Source organism: Amyelois transitella, chromosome Z (genome assembly GCF_032362555.1).
Source record: "Amyelois transitella isolate CPQ chromosome Z, ilAmyTran1.1, whole genome shotgun sequence".
Classification (NCBI taxonomy): Eukaryota; Metazoa; Arthropoda; class Insecta; order Lepidoptera; family Pyralidae; genus Amyelois; species Amyelois transitella.
This window is the reverse complement of record NC_083535.1, coordinates 11,388,854-11,404,975: the sequence shown is the minus strand read 5'-3', so window position 1 is coordinate 11,404,975 and position 16,122 is coordinate 11,388,854. Positions and strand designations below refer to the sequence as shown.

The 16,122-nt window shown below is 35.3% G+C and overlaps 1 protein-coding gene across 1 annotated transcript; it reads left to right on the top strand.

Moving 5' to 3' along the window:
• The first annotated feature begins 603 nt into the window (after positions 1-603).
• LOC106133811 (fer-1-like protein 6) lies at positions 604-14,425 on the top strand. The gene is made up of 17 exons (XM_060953835.1): positions 604-731; positions 1,167-1,317; positions 1,734-1,878; positions 3,135-3,321; positions 4,050-4,225; positions 4,758-4,908; positions 7,591-7,617; positions 8,206-8,372; positions 8,725-8,925; positions 9,248-9,397; positions 9,574-9,726; positions 9,892-10,068; positions 11,223-11,336; positions 12,284-12,415; positions 12,610-12,759; positions 13,231-13,382; positions 13,485-14,425. The coding sequence occupies exons 1-17, from the start codon at positions 653-655 to the stop codon at positions 13,921-13,923; spliced, it is 2,751 nt and encodes a 916-aa protein (XP_060809818.1). The 5' UTR covers positions 604-652; the 3' UTR covers positions 13,924-14,425.
• The last annotated feature ends 1,697 nt before the right edge of the window (positions 14,426-16,122 follow it).

The window sequence follows — 16,122 nt, the reverse complement described above, 5'->3', positions numbered from 1 at the left end:
CGTCCGCATGGAAACCCTATCAATCCCGCGGGAACTCTGGGATAAAAAGTAGCCTATGTATTATTCTGGGTCTACAGCTACCTACATACCAAATTTCATGGTAATCGGTTCAGTAGTTTTTGCGTGAAAGAGTAACAAACATCCATACATCCATACAAACTTTCGCCTTTATAATAGTAGTAGGATTTAGTCATACTGCATAACCTATACCTATACTATATAAATAAATGTGAATGAAGCGAAAGTAGTATGCAGGGATCGTGGCAAGTGGAATGATGTAGTCTCTGCCTACCCCTAAAAAGGTCTGACTGATTAACATATGAACGCACAGTCATATTTATCCCGAAATTCAGGCGGAAACGGAAATTATTGGAAATACTGTTTTTTTTTCTTTATATATAAGTATTATTAAATGGTCACGTTATATAGCTTTGTAACCCGAAACCGCCGAGCTTGCATGAAGAGAGTTATGAATGTGGATGAAGCGAAGGAAGTATGCAGAGATCGTGGCAAGTTGAAAGAGGTAGTCTCTGCCTTCCCCTCCGGGAAAGAGGCGTGATTTTATGTATGTATGTATGTATTACAGAGCTTTGTATTCGAGACCTGCAGAACCATTCCTGAACTGGAGCAGTCCAGCATATGGCTGGGGGTCATGGAGTTGCGGTGCTGCGCTCCCACTAGACTCCTGGGTGAAGGGATCATTGACCTGGGATCTGTATGGGAATCATCAAGTAAGAAAAAATATCCAATGCTAGCTGTGCCCGCGACTTGGTCCGCGTGGTATAGTTATTTTGGGCATCATTGAAGTCCTCAAGGAAGAATAATTTTCCCCTTTTTCTTTTTACATATTCCATTATTCTTTGCTTGTGTTCAAACAAACAAACAAACTCTTCAGCTTTATAATATTAGTATAGATGGGGAAAATTACAGGTTAGACCTTTAGCAACTACAGGTTACTAGCCCATCGCCTAAAAAATTAGTCCCACTTTAAATGCGTTTTCCAAAACTGACTTTTACAATGACATGCTAATAAGTAGTTAATTGCTTGCTTATTCCTCCTGGCTTAAAAGTCCCGGTTGGAATCTCACCTCTGGAGAGGAGCCCGCGGTATGCGTTTAGGTAAGTAGTTTTTACGACAGCCCTATAAACTAAATGTTGTTTTACAGATCATCAGGTTAACCAGAAGTGGATTCAGTTAAGTTTACCATCCACGACGGAATCGGTCGGCTTTATAAAAGTTGGCGTTATAATAATATACAAAGGAGACGTCGAAACGTTGGAACTGGAATGTAAAATGTTAAAACAAAGTAATGAACAGTGAGTTAATTTTTCGTATGTACATAATTGCAGGAATATAAAAATACGTCTCTTTCACTTACGGGGTAGGCAAAGCCATTAATCTCAAAAAGGCTGGAAGGATTTAATTAGTATTTAACAGGTTGCTAGCCCATCGATTGTATAAGAACTTTTTCCTACTGGCTTCAGTCCTGGTTGCATCCTCAACGCCTTTTGAACACGATTCTAGATTGGGTAAGTAAGGTTTTAATATGAATCGATACTGACGTCTGACAACCTTTCCTTTCATAGAAAAACTGCAATTGATGAATATGCTTATTCTCTTAGTCGCCTTTTACGAGTCATAGTCTAAAAGAATAATACTAAGTTTTCCTCACTTACGAACAAGCATAAGAGCTACTATCTAGATTTCATGTAAGTATAAAAATAAATTTCAGCACTCCACAAATAGCCGCCATCTTGGAACAACAGAAGGCTCACTACCAATTCACTATTTACTCCGCATTTAGCCTCTGTGCCCCTGACAGACGAAACGCAAAACCCTTCAACACGTTCGTCAAAGTGACATATTGTGGGCTTGCGGTAAGTTCCCGAAGGATTTGCGATAAAGGACTAGCTTTTGCCAGCGTGATAAATACCTACAATTATGTTCTCTTCTGTACACCAAACTAGGTACCTACCTACCTATATTGATGCAAAATTTCATGAAGATCAGTTCAGATGTTTTACCGTGAAAGACGGACAAACAAACACACTTTGACATTTATAATATTAGTATGGATTCATTCAACATAAACTAAAAGAAGTAAAAGACATGATAATACCTTATTTATAACTACAATACATAATAACATGAAATTATTAATAGTATGGTAACCTAGGTTGATATAAAAGTTTTAAAACTTCGTTCATTCACTCACTGGCACTGGCTGGTAATGCCGTCACTTTACCCGGCAACTGATGTTTGTCAGTGTTACCAACTATCGATGCTAGCTCTAGCGCGTTTTTAGCTTTATCTAATAAGCAGGCGGCATGAATTAGCACTCCCTACCTTCAAAAAGCAACGAATGAAATTGAAGTTTTTACTCTTTAGTAAAACACATTTAAATCATTTACAATATAAAATAAAAGTTTCCCATCATAAAACTGACCAGTGAGCAATACGAAAGTTCCTTTGCTTAACTAAAAATAATAAAAAAAAGAAATACTTTATGTGACTATGAATACTCTTTCATATATGTACAATAAAGTATTTACAAACAAACAGACAAAAGCCTTGTTTTTTTTTTGTTATTTAGGTTATTGTACATAGCGCTTTGATTTAGCCCGTTTTCTTAATAGACAGTTGGCAGCACTCGTTGCAATCGCGCGCCACTTGATTTTATTCAGTACATAATCTATTAAGTTTGTTATTTTATTTTCGTCTTTTGGGTTGCAAGATGGATCCAAGAAAAATAAAACTTTTCATCGGCAAATTTGCCTTAATTATTCGAGCTCCAAAAGAACAGGGAACAACAACCTACGTGTATTTCGATTCTAGCTAAGATAATTGGTGTCTACCACTGAACATCGGAAGAATCTTAGGTACAGCAATCCTTGGGAGCAAATACGAAAGGGCAGGACCCTTTCCTTCATTGCGGTACAACACCACTCTCTCTTATCTAATTTTTAAAGAACCAACGATTTATTTTGGCATCAAGTTTGAAAGAATTTGAAAACTGATGTGATAAAATGGTTTGTGGCAAACTTGAGTTGGCTAAAAGTTTTAAATTTGTTTTTACAATATTTGTGATATATACAGAAATACTTTACATATTTTTTAATTTTTATATTTTCAGGGCAAAACAGCAGTAAGACATCATGACAACAACCCCGTCTACAATGAAGAGATTTCCATGGTGGAAATGTTTCCAAACACCAACTCAACGGTCTGTTTTGAAGTGTGCACTCATGATGGTGTCACCACTAAGATACTGGGATCTGCCCATTTGAATATGGGTTGGATTTCTCATGATGGAGAGAATGGTTAGTGAATTTCCAAGAAGGTAACTATATTATTACAAAATGTGAAATTAGGATTCCAATTGTTTTAACTAGCTAGTAACCTGTCATGATTTGACTCTCAATTCCATCATTAAGACATATAGCTGAATGTGGCCTTTCTGTCTTTTCAAGACTTGTCTCTGTTGACACCACAAGGGATAAAGATATGACTATATGTATTACTATGTATAAATGTGGAAGTTTGTAAGGATGTGTATTTGTTACTCTTTCACACAAAAACTATTGAATCCATTTTGGTGAAATTAAGTATACAGGTAGATATAATAATATAATAACAAACCAAACTGCTGGTGCTAAAGAGTTGAAATTTGACATAAGTTCCTAATGTGGTTTAAAAAAGATTGCCCTAAATTCCAGCTGGAATGAAAGCTTGCAGGGTTTTTTGTTTGGCATAGTTCATTTCTTTAGGCACATGAGTAAACTTCTGTCTTCTTTTCATTCAAAAATACATTCCATAATAAATATATAACCACATGAAGAAAAGAAAAAGCATAATGAATAAAAAGATGTCACAATGAATTAGTTTTCCTATTAACCATGGCATATTTTAGAATTATTAATTTTGATTAAAAGACATTTCAAGATTTCCAATAACTCAACTTGCTACAAATCCTATGTATTTATTTTGTTCCATCCAGTTCATTTACTGGCACTCTTGACCTGACCAATTTGTTTTTCTATATTTTCAGGTTTTTTGCCAACTTTTGGTCCATCTCTGTTGCACATGTATGGAACATTATGTTTACAACAAGCGGAAGGTCCGTACAATCGTGGAGCCATACTAGTATCCTTGAAAACTACAGTACCATATAACAAGCAAAAAGTGAGGGCAGTCAATGTGAAGCCAGTTTCACCTCTATTAATCGTAAGACTTTTTTTTGTTCTTAAATGATTTCCCTATGAGAAGTCAGAATTAATTGAGTGTGTGTAATCTTTTCAATATTTTTGTTCAAATTCAGAAACTATGAATCGCTCTTGTTTGTCTTAAGTTAATTGCTATCTCAAGATTTTCATCCTAGGAAATGTTTACCTCACAGGAATGAGAAAAATAAGGAAGACCCAGAGCCCACTCGGGTACCACTCATTATCTGATCATTATCTTCTTTTACATCCTTGACTCTCACAAATTGCGCCCAAACTGAACCTTATGTGCTAGAAATAAGGCTCAGTATGGTAGTGGCACTGCCGTGGTGATGGTAACCTTTTCAGAACTGAGTATCGAATGTTGTATCTGTACGCCTGCAAAGACTAGGTATATGGCATACCTACCCCGCGTAAAACGAAAAATCCCGTTCGATACCATTTGTAGACTGTTTGTTGGTTGACATGTCAGTAAATTAGTCAGTCAAATTGTTAAATCACATTATTTAACATTTATATTACATATTTGATTTCAGGATAAACTCTGGGTCTGGGAAGGCTTTTGCATCTACTGTCCTGTTTTAGACGTGTCTGTGATAGATTCTCAATTTGAAGGACAATGTGGTGTTTCAATTACTATTGGAGAAATGTTTAACAAGTATGGAGAAGAAAAAGATGATGAAGGAGGTTATCGAAATGTTTTACTTAGACTTATATCACGACACACAGTTGCTGACCAAAATGTAGAAACCTGAATAAAATGTGTGAAACGCTAGAAGGCACAGGTTCAAATCCTACCTTGACCATTTCACCAATGACTCTTTGCTGTGTTATGTACATTAGTATGGGTGCTAACTGATGCTTTTACAGCGAGAAAGGTATCGTGAAAAAACCTGCACATTAGGAATGTACTAATTTACATAATCATCATCCTGCCATTTGCGCAGAGGATTGCTTTCTTAGGTGTGGAAAGGTCTTTTGTGGTCAAGGTCAAACTTAATTGAATTCAGTCAAGTCATTCTCTCATGTCGGTGTACTGGATCTGTGTTATCAATTCCACAAATCTGCGTAAATCCTTTGCTACTAATCTAGCTTTGTACTTTATAATCTTACTAATACCTTACAGCATTGGATTACGTTCGTCTGGGTTACTATCTCGCTGGCCTCACTGTTGCTTTTTGATAGCCTAATTTTTGATTTTAAGGGTTCCTAAAAGGTATAAACTTGATGTTGGTACGGCACCCCTTGTACGCGAGGGGTTCCGTACCATCATCCGATTCGCACTTGGCCGGGCTTTCTTCTGACTGCTTATTTTTTGGTGCTATCCAGTGCAGGAGACGGTGGTATGGTTTACCACATTTACATCTCAGGGTCACGATGACGAAAAACAAGACGAGCAAACCTCATCAATCTCTTTGTAAAGCTCTTTTAAATCTCAGTCTCAGAGTAACGTATGAGACGGCTTTCTCAACAAAATCTGCATTTGGGCGTCTCCAACTGGCCTTTCCCTCATCAGATTTACGTTTGTCGTTTCAAATTGAATGAATGAATGACATGGTTATCAATTATATAGTTCTTTATGTTTTTATGCTCCTAGACATAAAAAACGTCGTATGCCATCACTGTCTTATTGGCTTCCTCGTACAAGAGTTCAGATAATTGTCCCAATGAGTGAGTCTTATCGCTCGAATATATAATCTGTCCAATTGCAGGCACGTGTCCGTCTTCGTCTATTTAATTCTTCGATTTCGCCGGTAACAAATCAACTTGAATTTTAGCTTGTGCACGTCCTGCTTTCATTTCTAAGACGGCTTTGGCTTGGGCCGCTTCGAGCTTTTTGGTTTTAACTTTAGTTTAGCGTCATTCTGGTCGTTTGGTTTTATTTTTGTAGTATCTACAGAAGAAAGTATCAAAATCAAACAAAATTATCCGCCCGTTTGAAAATGGATCTTAATAAAATACACAATCATTAAATATACAACTATGCTCAATTGATTTTGTGCTTTATTACATTACAGATAAATACCTTTTATAAATTACGTTCCATAATTTTTAATTGTATTTATCTGTAATGATATAAGAGAGAGAACTTTTTTGTTTCATTTTGCTGTCATTTGTGAATGTTGTATAAAGTTGATCAAATGAATTTACCAAAGGAGAAATCGCCCCAACATCCTGGCTCAGCTCTTTTTTGGGACGTGAGTGGCGTGGTTGTCGTTTGCGTGATGTAGGGGAATAACGGTGCAACTTTTTTTTTAGCCTTGTCTAGTTTCGGCTCTAGGACCAAGCCAAGACAATATAAGCTACGAAATGTAGACGAGTTTATAAAATTGAAAAAAACGAAGGTCAACTGAATTTAAATAAAAAGCAGTGTAGAATATAAAGATGAAGTAAAAATCGTAATTTTTTACGGATCTGTCAGTTCCTTTTTTTTAAATATGGACAAATCTAGGGCGAAATCTATGGCGCCAAACTAAAAAGGTTCGTCATGGCCGTAGTTTTCAACATTTCGATTTTTATGGTTCTCTCACTTAGTAAACGGAAGTGCTCACTATGCAGGATACCTAGTGAGACACTTAAAAGTCAAGAATTAGTCAGATTTTTAAAAGAAGCATAACCATGATCCAAGCTGGATAAGTCTCCCGTCGTATCCAACTTGGGTCATGGTTACAAATCCGTACGATGTCTTCTCCCACCTTTTTTATCTTCATTGGGGTTTCTTCAAATTAAACTTCACCTTAAAACTAATTTCCTTATCAGTTAGCATTCAAACTGAGGTACAGTAATACCAGTCGAGCCTCTCCGAGCGCTCCAATTGAACCTGTTTCTGTTATCGAAGAGGAAATCCTTTTTACGGACAACACGGGCCTTCACCCGGGAGAATGTGGGACTCCTGTCACCTAATGTACCAGCCTACCTACTAAAACTCCTCCGTGCGCCCTTCTTTCCATTTTGAGGGCATCATTGGATCGCTCCATTTGAAACTGCGAACTAAACTGTCCGCTATTGCACTTATATGAGCGAGATAGCAGGAGTCAGTTTAATGTACTGCAGGTACATTAAACTGACTCCTGCTATCTCGCAGGTTGATAGAAAGTAGGCTCACTAGAAGATTGTTATATTATTAAATTTTTATTCGGTTAAATTTGGCGGTGGGTTGCGCTATTCTACGCCGTCGAACACTGCTGAGGTATCTTATAAAATTTGTAGTACTGTAAATAACTAGGAAAGAGTCATAGGGACAGTTGCGCTTGCAATTTTTAAGACTACAACCAATGGAAATCCATTTTTTCTAAAAATATTAATAGTTTTTACAATCCAGAACTTTTTATAATCCAAATAACATTATTATTTTCATATATTTTTCAGAGTTCAATGCAATGCTGAATGAAATACGTAAGTGTAAACTAAATCTAATGCAATACCAGTATGACTACGAGGGTATACATGTCCTGGTAGCGATACTATGGGTACTTTTAAAACATATATTTACGCATGTACATGAAATTTACTAGATTATGCCCGCGGCTCCACCCGCGTGTTATGATTTTGAAACGGTCCGACATGCGTATAACGTTTTTCAAACTGTTAAGGTTATATAAAAGGCGCAGGTTATTTAAAAAAAATACCAAGCTTGCGATTGCGCCTTGTTTTTTTAAAACCCAAATCGGGTATCTGAGGAATCGGGCTTTTTATAAGACCATTTTTATTTTTTATTTTGTTGACTATTTAATCAATATCTACAAGTATTCTTGTGGCTCTACAAATGTAATCCATAGATCTTACTACATGGTTAAATAAATTTACGTATTATTCAAGAGTCTCTATTTAAGACGAAGCTCCAACCAACCAAGAGATATTTTAAGGCGAATAAATTTACTGATTCCATTTTTTTATTTACAACTATGGAATGCACAGGTTTGCAGGAAGGTTATCATTTTTCTTTTTTCATTCTCTCGAGGATTGATAAATTTGTTATTTTAGGAGCCCGCAGGCTAAATGTATTGGAGTGTGAACTATCTAAAACTGATTCATGTAAGAGCATAGACTTTTCCAAAGGATATCATGTGCTTCAATTGGCTGCTAGACTGCCTGATTTTCGATTTAGAATATACAGGAATAACATCGTGAGACGTATTGTGAATGGTCTGGTGAGATTTTATGCATTATCGTCTAAATGGTTTATAAAGAATACTTTTTATACCTTCTGGGCATCATTAACTTGGTTTACTAGCCATATTTATTTGGATGACTTAATGATGGAATTGGGATTCAGAGTCGTATAAACGTTTTTTTACAATCTGCGCAATGTCAGTTTCCAGTAGCTGCCACCACGACCAGCAGAGCCATAGATTTAACACACCAGAGATAATACGAGTAACGAAAACCCTTTTTCGAACCGATTTATTTTTATCTAAAGAACTACGTTGTATGAAAATTTATCCTTGAAGGACTCTTGACAGAAATTTTCGATTATGTTTATAGATATAAAAATATTTATAGGGTGCTGCCATGGAATTTGTGGAGGAACAAATTAACAATGATAAAAGCGTGTATAACGACTTGATCGACATATTAAGAAAGGCTGTCAATGAAGCAGATTCTGGCATGCTATATTTTTTGAAGTCAATCGATTCAGAAGAACCAATGGGCCAGAATACAGACTTTGATGATAAACTATTGGCCTTACAGATGCAAGAAATCGTAAGGCATTTAGGCAATGTGCATAGATCTTACCAGTGTACTGTAATGAAAAGTAAGGCAGTATTGCAGGCAGAGAATACATTTTCCTTAAAATGGTTCACTTTTAGCTAGCCTTTGCTGTCAGTTTATAATCACTCTTATTCGCTTTTCGCAATCCACTAGGTTATAATTTCACTTGAATATATTTTGTCCGCTGTTTCGCTTACGCATATTGTCGCTTTCCCACGAGAACAGTAAATTAATAATACCTAAAAATGACACACTAGTAGATATATAAAGGTTGCAATGTAGGGCAACTAAAATTTTACTGCTTTTGGTTCAGGGAAATCTACGGAATAAGCTGTCCGATCGGTCCTCGGATAACGTCTTATATTCAATCAAAAGTAATTCAGTTTTGACTAAGAAGTATGTTAAAATGGCCGTGGAGGAGGTAAAGAAAATTGTGGATAGATTAACAGCTTTGGTAAATAAGGTATGGTCCCATCGCTCCCAAGTTTTAAGCCTTTCTTCTTTGATTTTTACAATATGAACGGAAGCTTTTCTTCCTGTACAGATTTTTAAAGTCAATCAAGTCTATTCAAGCTGGCGTACACTATGTTTTTTCTTAGTTAACACATTTATCTAATGATTTAATCAAAATATCCGCAGAATCCCCATGGTTGGCCCGATATTATAGTCTGGGTTTGCATTGGTGGAGTGAGAGTTGCATATCATCGAATATCGCCAGGAGACATTTTGTTTTCATCAGATTATGAACAAAATGGCCGATTGACGGGTAGCATGCAAACGTTATACTTGAAGGTATTGATTTGATATTTTTCGTCTTTCCCTCCCATAACATCTTATGAATCATTCTAAAAATGTGGCGTTATGAATTCCTTGGGGTCAGCGTTACCCGAGTCGTACGGTAATAGGTACTGAACTAATGAAGTCACAATAACTCTACCCTTTACAATCGTATTTCAGCCTTTTAAGTGTGCTAAACATCAGAACTCTGCCGCTTGTTATTGCATAATAGCTAAAATTGAACTGCAATTTTGGATGGGTTTATACATACAGTACTTGGCTTTCGAAGACTCTTTACCACCGGGTTATAAAATTAAACTAAAAGGGTACAATATTTTTCTGAAGGCCAATCCTATGGTGTGTACTTTTTTATTTATGGTTTTTATTAATATTAAAGTAGCTATACCGTCGACAATAGAGTCTCGAACCAGTATTTTTAAATAATTTTTGGTATTTTCGGTTCTTACTATTCGCCCTTCACGAAAACGAAATAAAATGTCCAACAACGATTTTTAAAAATCGGGCCGAGGAATAAGAGTTTTGTTGATACTTTTACCCCTAGCGGCTGCGTCGAGCAACATGTTAATTACGTTTTTGAGGATGGTAAACACCAAACTGTTGTAAGTAAAACTTGAGTCTTACTCGAATCTACGTCTTGACTCTTAAAATGTTGTGAAAAGGTGGACTGTACTAATGAAATGAAATAAAATCGGTAAATATTATGAAATGATATATAATGACTCAAAAGCAGTCGAATGGGTATTTAAAAATACCCATTTGGATGCTTTTTAAGCCATAATGAAAAAGAAACAATTCAAAATATATAAACAGGTTGTACACATAAGTGTATATATTTATAACAAATTTCAAAGATATGAATGCTGGAGTTTCACATGTTTTGGGGTCCTGCCCGAGACCATACTCTCTAGCAGAACCCGTTTATTTACCATTATTTATTGATGTATGATGTATGTATGTATAAAAGATTTTTCAGTTCATCTTTAATTTCTTGTCATCGCCTAGTAGAAAACCCGGTAAATAATGGTTAATACTTATTTAATTTCTTCTGATTTAAGATGAAAGCAATTCTTTCTTAATGAGAAGCAAAGAGAAGCAATGTGTAGACAAACATTCGTGCTTAATATTCTGGGTAACCGGTCCATCTGATGGACACCGAAAAAGTATATCTATGAAGCGATAGCGTTAAGGCTAACTTTATAGAATGTGAAGCGCAGTCAGACGAAGAGTAGACGGAAAAGGATAGTAGCTAAATATGGAAGAAATAAATTAGTATTCAAGCGTAGATGAACGAACGGAAAACACAAAATCTTCTCTCTTGTCAAAAAGACATTTCAAAATTACTCGTTCGCCGTATCTATGGCGGACTATATACATAAAAATGGAATGATTGTCCGTTTTATTTTATTTATCTATACATTTATATTATTAAGTACAATCAAAATGTGATCCTAAATCACTACATTTATATTTGACAATATATTTTGTTTCAGATTTTGGAGTGCCGCGTATTTATATACAGTGCAAAGCTGAGAGTTGGTGATACAAACCCCAAAACTAATGTTTTTGCTAGGGTACACATATTAGATAACGTTTGTGAGACATTAGTAAGTACAGAGATTTTCAAGACTAGTTTTTTGGTCGTACCTCTACGCCCCTTATAATTTTCGGCAGTCCTTTCTTATTTCCTAATTCTGTCAGTTCGTTTTCATGGTCAAAATGTCTAGTCAATCTCTTCAACGAACAGTTCCTCCTTGTTGTTGTCAATAAGTTGTCTGCAACATACAACGCGCAAGAACTAAAAATTCCGTTAATTCCTTTCTTCAAATTTTCTCCAGTCAAAAACTTTGAGTGACGTTTTTTTTTATTGCTACAGCGGTACCTAAGTCTTTTTTCCTCCTTTCTGCACAGCATTTTTTTAATATCATTATTAGTAGTGGGTTTTAACTTTGAGAGGGTTTTTGGATTGGAGATTTTGGGAGGCAATCTTATTTTTTAAATTTTTTCGTAAGTTGCTCTTGTGAGTCGAAATTATTAAAATTTGCACAGGTTTGATTATTGTTGCTGTGTTTTTTAGTTGGCATAAGAGGGTTGGAAGGTGCAGGTCTTGTTTAAAGATGTGATATTACATATGACAGGAAAGGGCAAAGGGTATGCTGAGATTCAGCATAAGAACGTCAATAAATGTCATGATAATCATCACAATATCTATTGACTTGAAGCCTTTGCCGAAGTCTTCTTTGGAGACCAAACAAATTATAAAAAATGTTAAGAGCTCTACAATTTTCGATTTTATTTTTCAGGGTTAGGATACTTTAACCCTGAATATTTGTTGAACATCTGTTGTTTATGTATAATTCTAATCTTTATAATTATTGTAGTGTCCCGAGTTTTTCCTAGGTACGATAGGGGAACTGAGGCTTCTTCGCTCGGGTATAAGAGTATAGGTAGAATTGGCTTGAATTGGCACTTAAAAAGTCACTGAAAACGTCTAATGTATCCTTAATTTTTAAACCGTATGTGCACTTACACAATTTTTATGTTTTTTTATTAGTATCATTTGAAATCTTCTCTACTAACTTGGAACCAAGTTCTTAAGGTACGCTTGGAAACCTATACGACACAAAATAAAGTATCGATCAGCCCTCCTGAACTCACTGTGGATGTTGTTGAGAGTTCTACACAGGTATTGGAATTTATTGATTTCTTGTTTGTATTGAGACTGTTAGAATGAATATAGAAAATAGATAGAAACCACTTCCTCACAATGTTTTTAGTGTCGTGTAACTGGACTACCTACAGAGCAGAGCATATTAAGATATTACGAGTACCTACGGCAATTAACTTAGTAAAGGCAACTAATGCTCAGTAACCTTTCAGGGGAAAGAATGTTTAGTTGGCAGAGTGAACATACGACCGACAGTTGATGACCGACAGTCCTATGAATACGCTCCAAAGCTACGAATCTTTGAACTCTACCTTTGTACTGAGCATGTAGGCGAAATACTTATGTCTGCGCAACTGTTGCAGGTTGTGCAAATGTCATCCTAAAATATGTATATATTAAAACGTCTCAGCTTAACACATGCACTGCCACCAAACACAATGATACCAAAATAATTATGTTGTGTTAGCTTTATATCCAATATTTTTACCAATATTATAGTTAAGTTTTAATAGTCGCGCCCATTTCATGCATATTCTTCTGCGTATTATAAGGACCTCAATTCAAACCAATTAAAATTATAAGACAAAGGACTATCTGAATTTCGACAGGTTCTCAATTTAAAAAAAATACACTATTTGCCACAATGTCTATCGACATTTTAAGTTCTAAGTATTCTATAATATTCTTTTGATATTAAACTCGGAAAATACAATTAATAAATGGGACGATTTAGGTGTCTTTATATTGCCACCCAAATCAGCATGTAGTATTGATATAGGTAGTAATTGAACAAAAAGTTTTGAAGAGCTTTAATATGGAATTTCAACTGACAGGTTCCAGAAAAGCTGTTAAAAACTACTTCCTACACTACTTCTGCAGAGATACGTGAATATGCTAATTTAAATAGAGACTCAAAAATTTGTTCTAACCTCAATGAAGTTGAAGCCTTACCTCAGAGCTTGTTGCCTCATACGAAATCATACAAGTACTTATTTATTGACATGCTACTTTTAATTCATACATTATATTAACTGCCTTGTAATTTACAGTTAATAATTAGTTTACACTCCTAAACTTTTCATTTCAGGATCGATATAAAATGGTGGGGATTAAGAGACCTCTCCGTAACAAAGAAACCATGTGTAATTTTAGAAATAAACAATTTAACAGTCAAGTCAAACGTATTAGATAAAAAAGAAAATTGCAATTTTCCACATGAACAATCTTCCTATAATTTTGAGGCACCGCTTTCAGAATCCTATTGCCCACCTTTAAGTTTTCGACTTTATGACTGTAGTACCTTTGGACGTACGGTGTTTCTTGGAGCAAATGTTGTTAAGAATCCTAGCAAATTTCTGGTAAAGTGTATTTCTGTGACGGAAAGAGAGCGTCAGCTCAAGGGCAAGAGAATAAAGACTTCGACATTTCATCAAGGTTTTTATTATCTCGTTCCGAATATAGAGATTGAAATGTCCATTTTCAGGAAAACTGCGCACAAAAACCAGTTTAAAAATGTTGATGTTTAATTTTCAGCTCACGTAGCATATTTGATGAAAAAATCGCAACGTAGCGAATGTATCGCAGATGCCACTAAAAATGAGAATGATTTAAAAATATCAAAATGGAGAAAATTTATCAATAAAAAAAAACAAGTTAATGAAAACGAATATATGATTTTACCTATGTTTGATATTGAAAATAAGACACATGAAAACGCTTCAGCCCTAAAAGATTGGTGGCAAAGATATTTTTGTTCAAAGGTTTATAATTGATTTGTTCCGTCTTGGCCCGGCCACAATCGCTTTTGTTATCAATAATCAAACAAAAATGTTGTTCTTCAAGTGCTCTTACTGTACGTACGAGTAAGAAAAAATAAGGATGAAACATTATTTACTTTACAAACTGGCCATTACTTTACTGTTTGATGATACTAATCCTATCATCTTGTTACTTTATTCAAGTCATGCCTTCTGTTACGTATTCTACTGTGCGGAGCAAAATCTCTGACATAGTCTTTAACGTCATATTTTGCTGAATAATATAGTTGAAATATAAGGAGATACCTTGATAGCGAAAGCGTGCCGTGCCGGGACGGAGAACATATTCCTTTTTTTTAATGACGTAAAAGTCATGATACCGTTTTTCCCTACCTTCTCATTCCCTAATCTAATCCAACGACTTTTCTGTTCATTAGAATTAAAAAAAGATGTAATGATTGAAAGGTATCATGTCTACCTCAGACATGTACCAATTACGTGCTGACTTATATGGGTTGAGTTCCCCTAACTAGTTGGTCAGACGAAAGTCGCTTCGTATTAAAACCTCCTGTCTTACCAAATCCAGGGTTATGGTCGAAGGCGCTACCTGGACTCCTCTCTAGAGAAGTGAGAATGTAATCGCGACTAACGCCAGGAGGAAAAATACTTTTTTCTTTTAAACACTTCTTTTTTTTTTGCAGAATCGTTTAAATGATGACGATTTCAGTGAAGATAATATAGTTGTTAGTATATTTTTAGATCCAGGTGGAAGTGAAAGTGATGAAAGAAGTATGAAGGTTAAATAAGTTAATGTTGTAAGAAAAAAGATGGAGGTCGACGACAGCATTTAATAATATACCTAAAGAACATTTCGGGGCATTCTGTTGAGTATTGGCTGAGATGTTTCACTTCACATTGAGACACCTATTACCTAGTAGCCCACGTTACTTCTCCTGTATGCTGATGATATTGCGCTGGAGATGATATATTTTAAATTGAATATTTAAAATATCAAATCTGCTTAAAATAGTAAAATAATCTGTTTTAGTATATTTTGTGGCAAGTAAGGTACTTGCAACATTATTACTCCCTTTTTATTTACTTTAGTTTATCCATACTCAAAATTGTAGGGTTAGTAACTAATTATAATCAATCAATTTTCTAAATTATTTATAAATTTCATGTTATGAATGATAAATTTCACTTTCTACCTTTTTAAAGACTATCCTGCCGTAACGCTTAAAAGAATACTTCCCTCTCGCTCTTTACACGAGTTAATAACGAAAGTTCTTTTTTAGATTTATACATCAGAACTAGAAAATCAACCACAGTTTACAAAGTTTAAGGATTGGTGCTTCAATATTAAATTCTACAACAAAGAAAAAAAGCCGGCCCGTGGGAAAGATGACCAGCGTTATTGTGGATCGTTGAAAATTGGCATAGCTATTTACGATTGGCCGCCACCTGAAGACTCTGTTGTCGTCAGTACAAGTGGTGTTGATTTGAAAAAAGGGTAAAAAAAAATTATCCCTGATTTTAAGCCAATCATTCCAAATCCAAAAGTTTATCAAAAACCAATCGTACCAAATACAAAAGTTTATCAATTTTCTAATTTCCTTTGTTGCCAAGTTCTGCGTCAAACAACGTTTTCACCACAGCCACTATTATGTTTACCTGTATAATCATCTTAGGAAATCATATTTTCATTATGTTAGATTTTTAATGAACTACAAACTCATGAGTTATTTGCGGTTGATATCGTTTTGATATTTAATTAAAAGAGGAGACTGATTAATTGACATATCGACGCACAGCCCAAACCGCTGGGTATAACAGCTTGATATTTGAAATTTGTCATGTAGGTTCCTTATGTAGTATAGGGATGTTTGTGGTACTAAGATATGTTTTCCCAAAATTCCCGCGGAACTGAAATCATTATTATTTTTATCATCAACGAGGTTTTTCGTT

Excerpts from the sequence above, each read along its gene's own strand:
- LOC106133811 (XM_060953835.1), top strand. The coding sequence starts at position 653 with ATGGAGTTGCGGTGCTGCGCTCCCACTAGACTCCTGGGTGAAGGGATC. Across the intron at positions 732-1,166 it reads ATCTGTATGGGAATCATCAA|ATCATCAGGTTAACCAGAAG; the intron begins GTAAGAAAAAAT and ends GTTGTTTTACAG. Across the intron at positions 9,727-9,891 it reads TGCAAACGTTATACTTGAAG|CCTTTTAAGTGTGCTAAACA; the intron begins GTATTGATTTGA and ends ATCGTATTTCAG.